Source organism: Heptranchias perlo, chromosome 2 (assembly GCF_035084215.1).
Source record: "Heptranchias perlo isolate sHepPer1 chromosome 2, sHepPer1.hap1, whole genome shotgun sequence".
NCBI classification, from domain to species: Eukaryota; Metazoa; Chordata; class Chondrichthyes; order Hexanchiformes; family Hexanchidae; genus Heptranchias; species Heptranchias perlo.
Genome location: NC_090326.1, coordinates 128,977,941 through 128,996,264, shown reverse-complemented (window position 1 = coordinate 128,996,264; position 18,324 = coordinate 128,977,941). Strand labels below are relative to the sequence as shown.

Genomic DNA, 18,324 nt, shown 5'->3' with positions numbered 1-18,324 from the left:
AGAGTGACTGCCGTTGACATCAAGGCAGCATTTGACCGAGTGTGGCACCAAGGAGCCCTAGTAAAATCACCACCACCTTCTCTAGGGCAATTAGGGATGGGCAATAAATGCTGGCCTCGCCAGCGATGCCCACATCCCATGAACGAATATTTAAAAAATTGAGGTCAGTGGGAATCGGGGAAAACTCTCCAGTGGCTGGAGTCATACCTAGCACAAAAGAAGATGGTAGTGGTTGTTGAAGGCCAATCATCTCAGCCCCAGGATATTGCTGCAGGAGTTCCTCAGGGCAGTGTCCTAGGCCCAACCATCTTCAGCTGCTTCATCAATGACCTTCCCTCCATCAGAAATGGGGATGTTTGCTGATGATTGCACAGTGTTCAGTTCCATTCGCAACCCCTCAGATAATGAAGCAGTCCGTGCCGCTTGCAGCAAGACCTGGACAACATCCAGGCTTGAACTAATAAGTGGCAAGTAACATTTGTGCCAGGCAATGACGATCTCCAATAAGAGAGAGTCTAATCACCTCGTCTTGACATTCAACGGCATTATCATCGCCGAATTCCCCACCATCAACATCCTGGAGGTCACCATTGACCAAAAACTTAACTGGACCAGCCATATAAATACTGTGGCTACAAGAGCAGGTCAGAGGATGGGTATTCTGCAGCAAGTGACTCACCTCCTGACTCCCCAAAGCCTTTCCACCATCTACAAGGCACAAGTCAGGAGTGTGATGGAATACTCTCCACTTGCCTGGATGAGTGCAGCTCCAACAACACTCGAAGCTCGACACCATCCAGACAAAGCAGCCCGCTCAATTGGCACCCCATCCACCACCCTAAACATTCACTCTCTTCACCACCGGCGCAATGTGGCTGCTGTGTGTACCATCCACAGGATGCACTGCAGAAACTCGCCAAGGCTTCTTCGACAGCACCTCCCAAACCCGCAGCCTCTACCACCTAGAAGGACAAGAGCAGTAGGCACATGGGAACAACACCACCTGCACGTTCCCCTCCTAGTCGCACACCATCCCGACTTGGAAATATATCGCCGTTCCTTCATCGTCGCTGGGTCAAAATCCTGGAACTCCCTTCCTAACAGCACTGTGGGAGAACCTTCACCACACGGACTGCAGCAGTTCAAGGCGGCGGCTCACCACCACCTTCTCGAAGGCAATTAGGGATGGGCAATAAATGTTGGCCTCACCAGCGACGCCAACATCCCATGAACGACTTTTTAAAAAAATCACCACTTAATGTTTGCCCTAATTAATTTTTGGTGATTTTGGCAATACCTCACTACTTCCTAGACATCATTTACACATATAAATCGGTTCATTGTTTATTATCACAGAACTTCAAATATTTTCTTTGCATTTCTACTGATATCCTTATTTTTCTTTCCATTTTTAATAATTAAAGCCATCTCACCTAGACTTAATCAAAACTTCTAAACCGACCACACACAGCTTATGTACTTTCTACAGTGGTTTAACATATCTGTACTCACATCCTTTTCAGTTAATCCCTTTATTCCAGCCTAACCAATTTTTCAATATTTCTGAAACCCTCATTTATTTATGTTTTTCATAGAATCATAGAAATTTACGGTACAGAAGGAGGCCATTTGGCCCGTCATGGGGGGCCGTGCCGGCTGAAAAAAGCTATCCAGCCTAATCTGACTTTCCAGCTCTTGGTTCATAGCCCTGTAGGTTGCGGCACCTCAAGTACACATCTAAATACCCTTTAAATGCGATGAGAGTTTCTGCTTCTGCCACCCTTTCAGGCAGTGAGTTCCAGACCCCCACCGCCCACTGGGTGAAAAAAATTCTCCTTAACTCCCTTCTAATCCTTTTACCAATCACTTTAAATAGTTTTTAATCTACTGTATCTTTTAAAATAAAAAGTTATTTTGCTCTACAATTACATGCTGTACCTTTAGCTTTGAGGCTTCTAAAACTTGTAATGCTGATGCTTGGGAGCTTTAACTCTTAATTTGCAGTCTGCAGAGTTGTGCTTACAATAGTTGCAGGAATCACTTGTGATAGTTCTGGAAATCCTTTTCAGGCAGCTAGGATTAAAATTGACATTTTTTGATATTTTGTGTAAATTCACTTAATCCCCATCCTATTGTCAGAACAATAGCAGGGTGTTAATTAGTGAACTACAGTTGGTGTCACATCAAGATGATCAAAACTTCAGTCCCCACCACGAACTCCGTTCCTTCGTCACTGACTCCATTCCTTTTCCCCAGCCGCTCACTGAAGCTGAACCAGACTGCAAAACCTTGATGTCCTGTTTGATCCAGAGCTGAGCTTCTAATCAAACATCCTATCCTTCACCAAAACTACTTATTTCCATCTCTGCAGCATTGCCATTGAGATCCTTATCCATTATCTCCCCTCCAGACATGATTTCTCCAACGTCCTCCTTGCTGGTCTCTCATGCTCCACCCTCCAAAAGCTCCAGTTTGTTTAAAACCCAGCTGCCTGTATTCTATCTCTTTCATACTGTGTCCTGCTCCTCCATCATTCCTGTCGTTGTTGACCTACACTGGCTCCCTGTCCCCATTGTATTAAATTTAAAATCCATGTTCTTGTCTTCAAATCGCTCCTCACCTCACCATATCCTGTCTCTCCAACCTTTTCCAGCCTTATTTTGCTTTCCACACCCTTCAGTCTTCTGACTCTGACCTTTTGTGCACCCTCCCATCCCTTCACCCCATAATTGATTGCAGAGCTTTTAAACTTCCTAGACCTGCCTCTGGGTTCCTCAGCCTCTTCACCTCTGTCGCCTTTTTTTAAAAAAACCTTTTCAACACTCATCTTTTCCACCAAATTTTTGGTCACCAATCTTAGACTCTCCCTCCATGGCTCAGTGTCCATTCCTGTATCTTTTGCCATTTGTGAAGCACCTTGGGACATTTCTTTGTTAAAGGTGCTTTATTAATGCAAGTTGTTGTGGTTAGCAAGTGCAGCTTGTTACCATGCTTATCTACTGATTGTAGTTGAGCATTGTTTCTCTAGCTGCTATAAAAATAGCAAAATACCTACCTACTGCCATCTCCTGAAGACAAAAAAAATAAATTTTGAAGGGATAATACTTGTTGATTTGGGCAGTATTCAAAAGGAGCACTTATCTTTAGCAAAATTTGTTTTGGTTGGGGAGAGAGAGGAGCGGTGTCAATTTTTACCAAAGTGATGTTGCACGCAAGTGAAACAGTGATGTTTTTGAGATCGTGACCAGAGTTGGTGAACCATTTCTGAGTTCAACAGGGCTGTAGTTGTGTGAAATGAAACTAGTGTTTTGTTTCTGTTCCTTGGCAAAATCCTTGAAATGTTCAGTTGTTTCCTAATACTTGTTTATTTCCATCAGCCTTTGTTTTGTACAGTAAGGCAGCTGAACCCTAATCTGTTTTAAAACAGCCATTTTATTGTCTATATGTCTGTTCCAACTTAAACAAGAAAAAACTTTGCAAGCTGATTGTACATAACTGAGAATATTGGCAAGTTTGCCAACTCTAGGCAGTATCAGTTATGGCTTTTATCTACGCATTTCAATCTAAAAACAGAAATGGTGTTTTTCCTTGTAATTCTTATTCAAATTGAATTTGGTGGGGTTTTTTTGCCAGAGTTCACGATATTAAGAGGGTGGATAAGTTAATGCAGAGTGGGAGAGGACTTACTAGTCGTCCATATGAAATTTAGAAAAAGAGAGAGCTTATGGAGCCTTGTGCTCTGGACATAACAAACCACTTTACAGACAATGAATTACTTTTGAAGCGCAGTCACTGTTATGTAGGAATACTATAGCACTAATGAACGTAAAGTATTACACTTGAGTAAACAAAATGTGGAACATAAGTATGCAGTGATTTGAATTAACACAGGGAGGTTATGAAACAAGTCTGGCAGTAGTACTGACCATTGCCTTCAATGTCCAGACAACATGGCAAAGCAATTGAAACCAATAGAATGGCATGCTTTATCTACAGAACAGAAGACAAAAGAGAATCCTGCCAATGCAGGAAGTCTGAAATTTAAAAAAAAGTGAATGTTTAAAAACGCGCATTGGGTCCAACTAGCTAAAAAGACAGACCAACCCTCCAAGGTGCAGGCCTCCTCCCCCTGCCAGAACTGTAATTTGACACAAGGTTCTACACCATAAATATCAACCCGCCTCTTCACCCAGACACCGAAAGACCCAAGCCGCATCCCCAGCACCCCAACTTCAAAGAAATGGAGGGTATAGCTAAGGCCTGAAATTGTTAGCCATTGTTTAGTGCTCTGGAAAAAGTGGAGATGCTGTTCTTTTATCTTGCAGTGAGCTTGATACAGTGTAAGAGACAAAGGTGGAGAGGTCAGAGTGGGAATGGGAGGGGGATTTACAACTCAAATCCAGTTGAGGGTCACATTTGGAGGTGTTGGGCAAAGTGAGCATAGAGAAACTGTGTGGGAATAAGCAAACTTCATGTAGTGTGGGAGTCAGCAGGCTTCTAAGAGCTCTTGTCAGGGGAGGAGAGAGAAAATTCCAGGTAAGAGTCACATAAAGGTCAGTGATGAATAGAAATTAGAACTGCATTTAACTTAATTTTTAAGATCAGACTGATAACGGGAAGCAGCAACAACATTCATCTCTATAACAAAAGAGGAGGTTATGGAAGGGGGGGTCTGAGTATATTTGAAATATGTTCCAGAAATCCTACAAAAAGACAGGCATATCTGGAAATCATATGGGTTTCCAGAGAGCCATGCTTTCTCTGGAGAAGTTGCTTAGTGAGGAGTTCATCAAGGCAGCACAACGAAGGAGGTATTTGATCTGGACTGGTTGGGCTGCTGTTCAAGGAAAAAGCTGAGGCCATCCTGGTGAGGGATGGAGATGTAGAGAGACACAAGAACATAAGAAATAGAATCATAGAATGGTTACAGCACGGAAGGAGGCCATTCGGCCCATCAATTCCGTGCCGGCTCTCTGCAAGAGCATTCCAGCTAGTCCCACTCCCCCGCCCTTTCCCCGTAGCCCTGCAATTTTTTTTCCCTTCAAGTACTTATCCAATTCCCTTTTGAAAGCCATGATTGAATCTGCCTCGACCGCCCCCTCTGGCAGTGCATTCCAGATCATAACCACTCGTCGTGTTTAAAAAAAAAGGTTTTCCTCATGTCGCCTTTGGTTCTTTTGCCAATCACCTTAAATCTATGTCCTCTGGTGGTTCTTAGAATCATAGAAAATTTACGGCACAGAAGGAGGCCATTTGGCCCATTGTCTCTGCGCCAGTCCTTGGGAACAGTTTCTCTCTATCCACTCTGTCTAGACCCTTCATGATTTTGAACACCTCTATCAAATCTCCTCTCAACCTCCTCTGCTGTAAGGGGAATAACCCCAGCTTCTCTAATCTATCCACATGCCTGAAGTCCCTCATCCCTGGAATCATTCCACTAAACCTCTTCTGCATCCTCTCTAAGACCTTCACATCCTTCCTAAAGTGCAATGCCCAGAACTGGACACAATACTCCAGTTGTGGCTGAACCAGTGTTTTATAAAGGTTCAACATAACTTCCTTGCTTTTGTACTATATGCCTCTATTTATAAAGCCCAGAATCCCGTATTTTTTTAACCGCTTTCTCAACTTGCACTGCCACCTTCAACGGTTTGTGCACACATACCCCCAGATCTCTCTGTTCCTGAACCCCTTTTAGAATTTTACCCTTTAGTTTATATTGCCTCTCTTCGTTCTTTCTACCAAAATGTATCACTTCGCACTTTTCTGCGTTAAATTTCATCATCCATGTTTCCACCTGTTTCACCAGCCTGTCTATGGCTATAGGCCATACAGCCCCTCGAACCTGCTCCGCCATTCAATAAGATCATGACTGATCGTTGACCTCAACTCAACTTCCCTGCCCGATCCCCATATCCCTTGATTCCCTTACAGTCCAAAAATCTAGCGATCTTAGTCTTGAATGTACTCAACGACTGAGCATCTACAGCCCTCTGGGGTAGAGAATTCCAAAGATTCACCAGTCTCTGAGTGACTGTACACTCTTACTGAAAAGATGATGATTGAGGTCCCAGAGTACTTGAAATTATCAAAGTGGCACAAGGCATCAGAAGAGTTAGTACGTAAGTGGCTGGAGACTGGACAAGGTGGGAGGATGAATAGACTCAAGATAAGGAACTACATCAGTGGGACAGGAACAAACTGAAATATCAGTTTGCTGGGACAGTCATATTTGTGTATCTTGGAGAAGAGGTAGAAATGGTGTTGTGTGGAGTAGCGAAACTGAGATGGGGGTGGGGGGAGAACTCTGGAAGAGACGAGATCAGTGACATTCTGGGAAATTATGGTTTCTTGTTTGGTAGTGGGATCATGGTCCAGGGAGAGATAAGAGAAGGATTCAGGTAGTTGGCATACAGCCTCATTCAGTCCTTCTGCTGTGTGACAACAGTGCCCCTTTTTTGTTAGTAGGTTAGAATACTGCATTCTGTTTTTGTTGCCACACTAAAAGATAATTTCATTAGAAAAGGTACAGAAAATGCAATAAGACTGATTCCCAGTGTAAAGTAGATGATCTATGTGAGGAAAGATTAGAGAATGTTAAGTATAAATGCAAATCAGAAGTAAATTTAAAATGCGTATCAGGATTTAAACTATTATTCAAAAAATAATGGATGTTTGGAATAATCTACCAAAGTTTTAGATGCCATGATTGACTTAATGTGCAAGAGGAATGAGCTTCAATGGGCTGAATGACATTTTTGTCTGACATTTTATGTTTTCTTCTTGTGCTCCCAAACACTTAGGGTCTGGCTTCCTAGCATTAATGTTGGAAATGTTAGAATTCCAAGATACAGATCCTCTACAAAACCTCAATAGAATTTCCTCTTGTGCTGTCTTATTGCAGTCCATTGAAAGTTACCCTGACATTTTTTATAATATTTTCTCCTAACGTAAAAGATTGAAAGCCTTAATTGTAATGTAATTGGGTACATTTCTGGAAAAAATTGTCTTTTTTGTTGCAGATCAATGAGTTAAGTCATGTCCAGATTCCAATTATGTTGATGCCAGATGATTTCAAAGCCTATAGCAAGATAAAAGTGGACAACCACCTTTTCAATAAGTAAGTTTATTACCTTGCCTTTGTTTGAACATCTTTTAATTAACTTGGAAAGTGATTGTTGTATAAAGTGATTGAAATGTGCAGTGGTTTACATTCTTGCATGGTATTGCCCCCACCTGCAAAAAGATTTGGACACTAAATCAAAAGCAAAATATTGTGGATGCTGGAAATCTGAAATAAAAACAGAAAATGCTGGAAATGCTCAGCAAGTCAGGCAGCATCTGTAAAGAAAGAAAAAGAGTTAATGTTTCAGGATGACCTTTCATCAGAACTGGAAGAAGTTGAAGATTTGAAGAATAAAAGGGAAGGTTTCCTATCGGGTGGAGGGCAGGAGTGATTAAATGACAGAAGGGATGATGATGGTGCATGGCAAGGAGGGTGGTAATGGAACAAGTAAAGAAACAAAAGATGGGTCTAGAGGAGCTGTAAATGGCAACAGTAGAACCATTACCAGGACTTGCTGTCTGAAAAAATGGGAGTATTAGTTATGATCTGAAGTTATTGAAATCATTGTTGAGTCCGGAAGGTTGTAAAGTGCCTAAACGAAAGATGAGGTGCTGTTCCTCGCGCTTCCGTTGAGCTTCATTGGAAACGTGTAGGAGGCCGAGGACAGAGGGATCAGAGTGGGAGTGGGACGGAGAATTAAAATGGCATGAGACCGGAAGGTCAGGGTCACGCTTGCGGACTGAGCAGAGGTGATCAGCAAAGCGATCACCCAATCTGCATTTGGTCTCCCCAATGTAGAGGAGACCATATCGTGAGCAGCAAATACAGTAAAATGAATTGAAAAGTGCAAGTAAATTGCTATTTCATCTGGAAGGAGTGTTTGGGGCTCTGGAGGGTGGGTAGGGAGGAGGTTAAAGGGCAGGTGTTGCCTCTCCTGCGCTCACACGGGAAGGTGACGTGGGAGGGAGAGTGGGTGTTGGGGGTTATGGATGTGTAGACCAGGCTATCGCAGAGAGTGTGGTCCCTTCGGAATGATGGAAGGGGAGGGGGCAGTGTGTTTGGCGGTGGCATCACGCTGGAGATGGCCAAAATGGCGGAGGATGATACTTTGCGAGGGACAACTGTCCACATTCATAGAGGAGGAAATACCTTCACCTTTACTTGGTGCTGAGATCTGCAACTTGTTGAGGGCAGTCACGGTGTAAATCTGTATTGTGCCACTGAGTAATGTAGAGCATTACTTAGAGGAAATCAGTTCATTTGCTCGAGTTTTTTTTAATATAATTTATATGATTCCATGGGATGTATTGAATAATTTTATCGAATATAGTTTAACTGTTTTTACTTGTGTATTCCTGATTGCTTTTGCAGTAATTTTTTGTCTGCTTAGATTTAGTCTTTTAATGTGGTTTAATCATAGAATCAAAGAAAGTTATGGCACAGAAGGAGGCCATTTGGCCCATAGTGTCCATGCCAGCCGAAAGAAAGCTATCCAGCTTAATCCAACTTTCCAGCACTTGGTCCGTAGCCCTGCAGGTTACGGCACTTCAAGTGCACATCCAAGTACTTTTTAAATGAGTTGAGGATTTCTGCCTCTACTACCCTTTCAGGCAGTGAGTTCCAGACCCCCACCACCTTCTGGGTGAAAAAAAAATTCTCCTCAAATCCCCTCTAATCCTTCTACCAATTACTTTAAATCTATGCCCCCTGGTCACCTACCTCTCTAAGGGAAATAGGTCCTTTCTATCCAAAGTATCCAGGCCCCTCATAATTTTGTACACCTCAATTAAATCACCCCTCAGCCTCCTCAGCTCCAATGAAAACAACCCCAGCCTATCCAATCTTTCCTCATAGCTAAAATTCTCCAGTCCTAGCAACATCCTCATAAATCTCCATCACATCTTTCCTGTAATGTGTCCAGAACCGTACATAGTATTCAAGCTGTGGTCCAACTAGTGTTTTATACAGTTCTAGCATAACCTCCCTGCTCTTATATTCTATGCCTCGGAGGAAAGTATCCCGTATGCCTTTTTAACCATCTAACCTACCTGTCCTGCTGCCTTCAGGGATCTGTGGAAAAGCACTCCAAGGTCCCTCTGTTCCTCTACGCCTCTCAGTATCCTCCCATTTATTGTGTATTCCATTGCCTTGTTTGCTCTTCCAAGCAATGCCCAGATTCACTCGTTAAATTTTTTTGCTAAAATTTTTCTCATTTTGGTTATTAGTGGAGGTTGGGCTGCATTGTTAATGGTGCTATTTTTTGGACAAGATGTTAAACCAATAAACTGTTTGCTTGTTCCAGTGGTCCAAGTGGACCACACTACCAAGACTACACTTGGTCTTGACTCCCTGAGTGTAATGTCAGAGTTTGACTTTTGTTTTAATCTAAAGCATCGTCTTTTTATATTGCAGTAATCGACTATTTTGTTCCCTAAATAACTGGTTGGCATGACTATTTATTTATACAAACAGTATCTAAGAGATTTTATTTTGTTTACCAGGGAGAATATGCCCAGTCACTTTAAGTTTAAGGAGTACTGCCCTATGGTCTTCCGAAATTTGAGAGAGAGGTTTGCAATTGACGATCAGGATTTCCAGGTAGGTCTGTGTTGTGCTCACTTAATAACTTTGACGGGGATGAAAAAAATCTCTCTCAAGCATATTCTCTTCAGTCAGTCAGTGAATTTGTATGGTATGGTAACTCAAAGGATTGAATGCTTAACTTATTTGGGAGGTTGTGAACTCCAATCCCAGGGCTGCCTGTTACCAAAATTATTTTGCCTCGGCTGGTTGAGTTTTCGTGGGGTGAGTGGGGGGCAGGGGGCAGGGATTAGGTGGATTGCTATTTGGAAGCAGTTTGTTAATCCTAAAGTTAAAATTGATAATTGTCCAATAGGGTGTACAGCTCCAATCACTGAGCAGTATTAATCACAGTGATGCTTATCTCAGTGGTTCAAATGGTCCCAATTTTCCTATTGGTTGCAGTATCAATTTTTGTCTTACTACACTTTTGTGAAGTGCCTTTGGGCAGTTTCCTACTTAAAATAACTTGTATTTACATAGTGCCTTTAATGTATGCCAACCACTTTGGGCCCACACATGCACAGTTCAACTTTGCTCATTTGGATATTTGAAGACCAACCCAGGAGTCATGATATGGGAAAGTGCTAGGACAACAAAACACTAATAACGGCACAATGGGAGTGTTTGTGCTAGTTGTGGTTAGCAATTGCCATGTTCTCTTTTTGCCTGCAGTCTGCAATTACATATAGGGTACAATTTTATTTTCACTTGTAAATTTGCGCAGTTTGCTTGCTCCGCCCTTTTGCATTTCTGCTCGTCTACTTTCACTCGTGTATTCCTAGAAGTATTCTTGTCCGCACCATAATTCCGTTATACTTTGGTATAAAAGGTATAACATTTTCCACATTATTTTAACTTTTGCTTGTGAATTATGGCATCTATGTTGTACTATTTCATGGAGTTTCTCTACTTTTAGCATCATCAGGCTGCATCTTTTTTCTCTATTTGTCTTTGCTATTTTTGTTTTGATTTTGTCTTTTTTGAGAACTGAGTCTCAATGCCAAGTCCCAATGTTTAATAAAACTGAACATTGTGCAATAAAATCACCAGAAATTGAGCAAACAGGGCAACCAACTGTGTATCTCCTTAACCAATTAGATTGAAAGATTGAGAAATAAACAGTGGAAGGACTGAGAAAGAGGGTGAATTAGAGTGGGGAAGTTCAATGTCAAATCAGATACAGAAAGAAAAAGAAAGATTTGAGTAAGAGAAAAAAAGGGATAGAAAGGAAAACTTTAAAAAAAACTATTTTGTACAAAATTTGACATTTTTAAAATCTGCAACAATAATTAATATCTGAAGGAATGAGATGCGACACTTGTAATAGTTAAATTTCAGTGCCAGACAGGTTGATTGGCAGTAATTAACAATTATCATATTAAACAGGTACTTGCGCTTGAAATGACTCGACTTAACTTTCTGTGGTGAGTTTAGTTCATATCAACCGCACAAATGCAGCAACCTCATGACATTCAATGCATGTCACCGATGAGGCAGACTGCAAAATATCATTTTCCCAAAGCTAATTGTCGACCAGCACAACTTGAACAGCAACTTTCGGGTAGTGGCAATTAACCGCACATCTGCTCCTCGCCTGGAGTTGCTGTACCATTTATGCATAAATAACAGCAAGCGCCATTAGCCTTACCATCATTTTGACAGTAAAATCTGGCCCAATAAAAGTATAAACTAATAAAATATAAAACAAAATAAATTCTTGGATGTATTTTCTGGATCATTTGCCCCAATGCACTCAAATATATACACGCTTTTTTAATAAAATACCTATTTTCCTCCTAGTTTGAATTATTACTCTCTCCTATCCTCCCCAGGTAAATTGACCTAGCTGTTCATGTTCCAATCAACATCACCCACTGCTCTTGAGTTCTTCAGTAAGCCTCGCACTGACATTTCTGTAAACCACTGGTCCTACTTGACTTTTCTGTGAACTGCTGGTTCCCAACATGGATCCTCTGGGTATTCTTGTGACCTGGGAATCCTGAAGATTCACAAGAGAGATACAGATGAGTAAGGCCCTTTGATCCATCTTAGTTTATCCATCGAGAAACATTCAACAGTTTCTACCCCTCCGCCCCCCCCCCCCAATCCAACTGTTAAATAATTCCAAGACTGTTCCCTCCACTACTCTTATCTTAACCTCCTAACATCATTTGCCTTATATTCGTTTTTAATCTGTTCCCCTTGCCCTACTATCACTGTTTAATTTGAAGAAGTGCTCCAGATCTACCATTTAACAACTGCCGTGCCCAGAACTGGACACAATACTCCAGTTGTGGCCGAACCATTATTTTATAAAGGTTCATCATGACTTCCATACTTTTGTACTCTATGCCTCTATTTATAGAGCCCAGGATCCCGTATGCTTTTTTAACTGCTTTCTCAACCTGCCCTGCCACCTTCAACAATTTGTGCACATATACCCCCAGATCTCTCTGTTCATGTACCCCTTTTAGAATTGTGCAATATATTTTTATATATATAAAATATTCTAGGTGGTGGAGGTCGTGGTTTTGGTGGTGCTATTGAAGAAGCCCTGGCGAGTTGCTGCAGTGCATCTTGTAGGTGGTACACACTGCAACCACTGTGCGCTGGTGGTGGAGGGCATGAATGGGGTGCCAATCAAGCAGGTTGCTTTGTCCTGGATGGTGCCGAGCTTCTTGAGTGTTGTTGGAGCTGCACACATCCAGGCAAGTGGAGAGTATTCCATCACACTCCTGACTTGTGCCTTGTAGATGGTGGAAAGGCTTTGGGGAGTCAGGAGGCGAGTCACTCGCCGCAGAATACCCAGCCTCTGACCTGCTGTTATAGCCTCAGTATTTATGAGGCTGGTCCAGTTAAGTTTCTGGTCAATGGTGACCCCCAGGATGTTAATAGTGGGGAATTCAGCAATGGTAATGCTGTTGAATATCAAAGGGAGGTGGCCAGACACTCTCTTGTTGGAGATGGTCATTGTCTGGCGCAAACGTTACTTGCCACTTATGAGCCCAAGCCTGGATGTTGTCCAGGTCTTGCTTCATGCGGGCACGGGCAGCTTCATTATCTGAGGTGTTGTGAATGGAACTGAACACTCTGCAAACATCCCCCCTTCTGACCTTATGATGGAGGGAAGGTCATTGATGAAGCTGCTGAAGATGGTTGGGCCTAGGACACTGCCCTGGGGAACTCCTGCAGCAATGTCTTGGGGTTGAGATGATTGGCCTCCAACAACCACTACCATCTTCCTTAGTGCTAGGAATGACTCCAGCCACTGGAGAGTTTTCCCCCTGATTCCCATTGACTTCAATTTTAGTAGCCTCCTTGATGCCACACTTGGTCAAATGCTGCCTTAATGTCAAGGGCAGTCACTCTCACCTCACCTCTGAAATTCAGCTCTTTTGTGCTTGTTTGGACCAAGGCTGACATGAGGTCTGGAGCCGAGTGGTGCTGGCAGAACCGAAACTGGGCATCGGTGCGCAGGTTATTGGTAATTAAGTGCTGCTGGATAGCACTGTTAACGACAACTTCCATCACTTTGCTAACGCTTGAGAGTAACTGATGGGGCGGTAATTGGCCAGATTGGATTTGTCCTGCTTTTTGTGGACAGGACGTACCTGAGCAATTTTCCACTTTGCCGGGTAGATGCCAGTGTTCTAGCTGTACTGGAACAGCTTGGCTAGAGGCGTGGCAAATTCTGGAGCACAAATCTTCAGCACTACAGCTGGGATGTTGTCAGGGCCAATATCCTTAACTGTATCCAGTGCACTCGCCCATTTCGTGATATCACATGGAGTGAATTGAATTGGCTGAAAACTTGCTTCTGTGATGGTGGGGATCTCAGGAGGAGATGGACATGGATCATCCACTTGGCACTTCTGGCTGAAGATGGTTGCAAATGCTTCAGCCTTGTCTTTTGCACTCTGGGTGCTGGGCTCTGCCATCTTTGAGGATGGGGATGTTTACAGAGCCTCATCCTCCCGTTAGTTGTTTAATTGTCCACCACCATTCATGACTGGATGTGGCAGGACCACAGAGCTTTGATCTGATCCGTTGGTTGTGGGATCGCTTAGTTCTGTCTGTAGCATGCTGCTTCTGCTGTTTATCATGCATGTAGTCCTGTGTTTTAGCTTTGCAGGTTGGCACCTCATTTTTAGGTACGCCTGGTGCTACTCCTGGCATGCTCTTCTACACTCCACATTGAACAGGGTGGATCCCCTGGCTTGATGGTAAAGTAGAGTGAGGGATATGCCCGGCCATGAGGTTACAGATTGTGGTGTAATACAATTCTGCTGCTGCTGATGGCCCACAGCGCCTCATGGATGCCCTGTTTTGAGCTACCAGATCTGTTCATCATAGAAAGTTATAGCACAGAAGAGGCCCATCGTGTGCGTTCCGGCTGAAAAAGAGCTATCCAGATTAATCCCACTTTCCAGCACTTGGTTCAGAGCCCTGTAGGACACTTCGAGTACATATCCAAATACTTATAAATGAGTTGAGGGTTTCTACCTCTACCACCCTTTCAGGCAGTGAGTTGCAGACGCCCACCACCCTCTGGATGAAAAAGATCTCTCCTCAGCTCCCACTCTAATCCTTCTACCATTTACTTCAAATCTATGCCCTCTGGTCACTGACCTCTCTGCTAAGGGAAATAGGTCCTTCCTATCCTCTCTATCTAGCCCCGTCACAATTTTATGCTCCTCAATTAAGTCTCCCCTTAGCCTTCTTTGTTCCAAAGAAAACACCCCCAGCCTATCCAATCTTTTCTCATAGCTAAAATTCTCTAGCCCTGGCAACATCCTTGTAAATCTCCTTTGTACCCTCTCTGGTGCAATCACATATTTCTTGTAAGGTGGTGACCAGAACTGTATGCAGTACTCAAGCTGTGGCCCAACCAATGTTTTATACAGTTCCAGCATAACCTCCCTGCTCTTATATTCTGTGCCTCAGCCAATAAAGGAAAGTATCTCGTATGTCTTAACCACCTTATCTACCTTGCCTGCTACCTTCAGGGATCTGTGGACATGCACTCCAAGGTCCCTTTGTTCCTCTACACCTCTCAGTATCCTCCCATTTACTGTGTACTCCCTTGTCTTGTTTGCCTTCCCCAAATGCATTACCTCATACTTCTCTGGATTGAATTCCATTTGCCACTTTACTACCCACCTGACCAGTCCATTGATTAACTTCCTGCAGTCTACAGCTTTCCTCCTCGCCATCAACCACATGGCAACTTTTTGTATCATCTGCAAACTTCTTGATCAAGCCCCCCACATTCAAGTATAAATCATTAATATCTACCACAAAAAGCAAGGGACCTAGTACTGAGCCTTGCGGAACCCCACTGGAAACAGCCTTCCAGTCGCAAAAACACGAGTCAACTATTACCCTTTGCTTCCTGCCACTGAGCCAATTTTGGATCCAACTAGCCACTTTCCCTGGGATCCTATGGGCTTTTATTTTTTTGACCAGTGTGCCAGGTGGGACCTTGTCAAAAGCCTTTCTAAAATCCATGTACTCTACATCAAATGTGTTAACCTCATCGACCCTCCTTGTCATCTCCTCAAAAAAAATTCAAATCAAGTTAGTCACACACGACATTCCGTTAACAAATCCATGCTGACTGTCCTTGATTAACCTGTGCCTTTCTAAATGACGATTTAAGCTGTCCCTCAGAATTCATTCCAATAATTTGCCCACCACCGAGGTTAGACTGAGTGACCTATAATTACTCGGTCTATCTCTTTCTCCCTTTTTAAACAACGGTGCAACGTTAGCAGTCCTCCAGTCCTCTGGCACCATGCCTGTAACCAGGGAAGATTTGGAAAATGATGGTCAGAGCCAACGCTATTTCCTCCCTTGCTTCTCTTGACAGCCTGGGATACATTTCATCTGGACCTGGCGATTCATCTACTTTCAAAGTTGGTAAACCCCTTAATACTTCCTCTCTTACTATGTTTATCCCATCCAAAATTTCACACTCCTCCTCCTTAATTACAATCCCTGCATCGTCCCTCTCTTTTGTGAAGACAGACGCAGAGTATTTATTAAGAACCATACCCGCATCTTCCGCCTCAACACATAGGTTACCTTTTCGGTCTCATAGGCCCTACTCTTTCCTGAGTTATCCTCTTGCTCTTAACCCAAAAACACTTTTGGGTTTTCCTTAATTTTACTTTCCTGTATTTTTTCATGCCCTCTCTTTGATGATTTCCTTTTTAACTTCACCCCTGCACTTTCTATACTCCTCTAGGCTTTCTGCAATATTGAGTTCTCGGTGTTTGACATAAGCATCCCTTTTTTGTCTTATCTTACCCTCTATGCTCCTTGTCATCCAGGGGGCTCTAGATTTGGCAGTCCCACCCTTTTTCTTTGTGGGAACACGTTTACTTTGAACCTCTTGGATCTCCCCCTTGAATGCTTCCCACATCTCTGACACTGATTTACCTTCAAGTAGCTGTTTCCAGTCCACAGGTATGTCCAGTCCACAAAAAGCAGGAGAAATCCAATCTGGCCAATTACCGCCCCATCAGTCTACTCTCGGTCATCAGCAAAGTGATGGAAGGTGTCGTCGACAGTGCTGTCAAGCGGCACTTACTCACCAATAACCAGTTCACCGATGCTCAGTTTGGGTTCCGCCAGGACCACTCGGCTCCAGACCTCATTACAGCCTTGGTCCAAACATGGACAAAAGAGCTAAATTCCAGAGGTGAGGTGAGAGTGACTGCCCTTGATATCAAGGCAGCATTTGACTCAGTGTGGCACCAAGGAGCCCTAGTAAAATTGAAGTCAATGGGAATCAGGGAAAACTCTCCAGTGGCTGGAGTCATACATAGCACAAAGGAAGATGGTAGCAGTTGTTGGAGGCCAATCATCTCAACCCCAGGACATTGCTGCAGGAGTTGCTCAGGGCAGTGTCCCAGGCCCAACCATCTTCAGCTGCTTCATCAATGACCTTCCCTCAATCATAAGGTCAGAAATGGCGATGTTCGCTGATGATTGCACAGTGTTCAGTTCCATTCGCAACCCCTCAGATAATTAAGCAGTCCGTGCCCGCATGCAGCAAGACCTGGACAACATCCAGGCTTGGGCTGATAAGTGGCAAGTAACATTCGTGCCAGACAAGTGCCAGGCAATGACCATCTCCAACAAGAGAGAATCTAACCATCTCCCCTTGAGATTCAATGACATTACCATTGCCGAATCCCCCACCATCAACATCCTGGGGGTCACCATTGACCAGAAACTTAACTGGACAAGCCACGTAAATACTGTGGCTACAAGAGCAGGTCAGAGGCTGGGTATTCTGTGGCGAGTGACTCACCTCCTGACTCCCCAAAGCCTTTCCACCATCTACAAGGCACATGTCAGGAGTGTGATGGAATACTCTCCACTTGCCTGGATGAGTGCAGCTCCAACAACACTCAAGAAGCTCGACACCATCCAGGACAAAGGAGTCCGCTTGATTGGCACTCCATCCACCACCCTAAACATTCACTCCCTTCACCACCGGCGCACCATGGCTGCAGTGTGTACCATCTACAGGATGCACTTCAGCAACTCGCCAAGGCCTCTTTGACAGCACCTCCCAAACCCGCGATCTCTACCATCAAGAAGGACAAGGGCAGCAGGCACATGGGAACATCACCACCTGCGCATTCCCCTCCAAGTCACACACCATCCCAACTTGGAAATATATTGCCGTTCCTTCGTCGTCGCTGGGTCAAAATCCTAGAACTCCCTTCCTAACAGCACTGTGGGAGAACCTTCACCAGAAGGACTGCAGCGGTTCAAGAAGGCGGCTCACCACCACCTCCTCAAGGGCAATTAGGGATGGACAATAAATGCTGGCCTTGCCAGTAACGCCCACGGTCCATGAATGAATTAAAAAAAAACTTTTGCTAAATCACTCCTCAGCTTAGTAAAATTGGCCTTTCCCCAATTTAAAACTTTTACCCCTGTTCTGTCTTTGTCCTTTTCCATGACTATGCTAAATCTAACTGAATTATGATCATTACCACCAAGGACAAAGTCAGCATGGCTTTACGAAGGGGAAATCATGTCTGACAAATTTGCTTGAGTTCTTTGAGGACATAACGTGCAGGGTAGATAAAGGGGAACCAGTGGACGTAGTGTATTTAGACTTCCAGAAGGCATTCGACAAGGTGCCACATAAAAGATTATTGCTCAAGATAAAGAATCACTGGATTGGGGGTAATATTCTGGCATGGGTGGAGGATTGGTTATCTAACAGGAAGCAGAGAGTTGGGATAAACGGTTCATTCTCGGACTGGCAACCAGTAGACAGTGGTGTTCCGCAGGGGTCGGTGCTGGGTCCCCAACTCTTTACAATCTATATTAACGATTTGGAGGAGGGGACCAAGTGTAACATATCAAAGTTTGCAGATGATACAAAGGTGGGAGGGAAAGTAGAGAGTGAGGAGGACATAAAAAAACCTACAAGGGGATATAGACAGGCTGGGTGAGTGGGCGGAGATTTGGCAGATGCAATACAATATTGGAAAATGTGAGGTTATGCACTTTGGCAGGAAAAATCAGAGAGCAAGTTATTGTCTTAAAGGCGAGAAACTGGAAAGTACTGCAGTACAAAGGGATCTGGGGGTCCTAGTGCAAGAAGATCAAAAAGTTAGTATGCAGGTGCAGCAGGTGATCAAGAAGGC

General features: G+C 43.6%; 1 protein-coding gene across 1 annotated transcript in view; it reads left to right on the top strand.

The window, feature by feature from the left end:
• pip4k2aa (phosphatidylinositol-5-phosphate 4-kinase, type II, alpha a) overlaps positions 1–18,324 on the top strand; it is a 212,876-nt gene that overhangs the window by 108,250 nt on the left and 86,302 nt on the right. The window contains exons 2-3 of the mRNA XM_068007119.1: positions 7,023–7,120; positions 9,568–9,664. Coding sequence (XP_067863220.1) covers positions 7,023–7,120; positions 9,568–9,664 — 195 coding nt within the window. The remainder of the gene's footprint in view (positions 1–7,022; positions 7,121–9,567; positions 9,665–18,324) is intronic.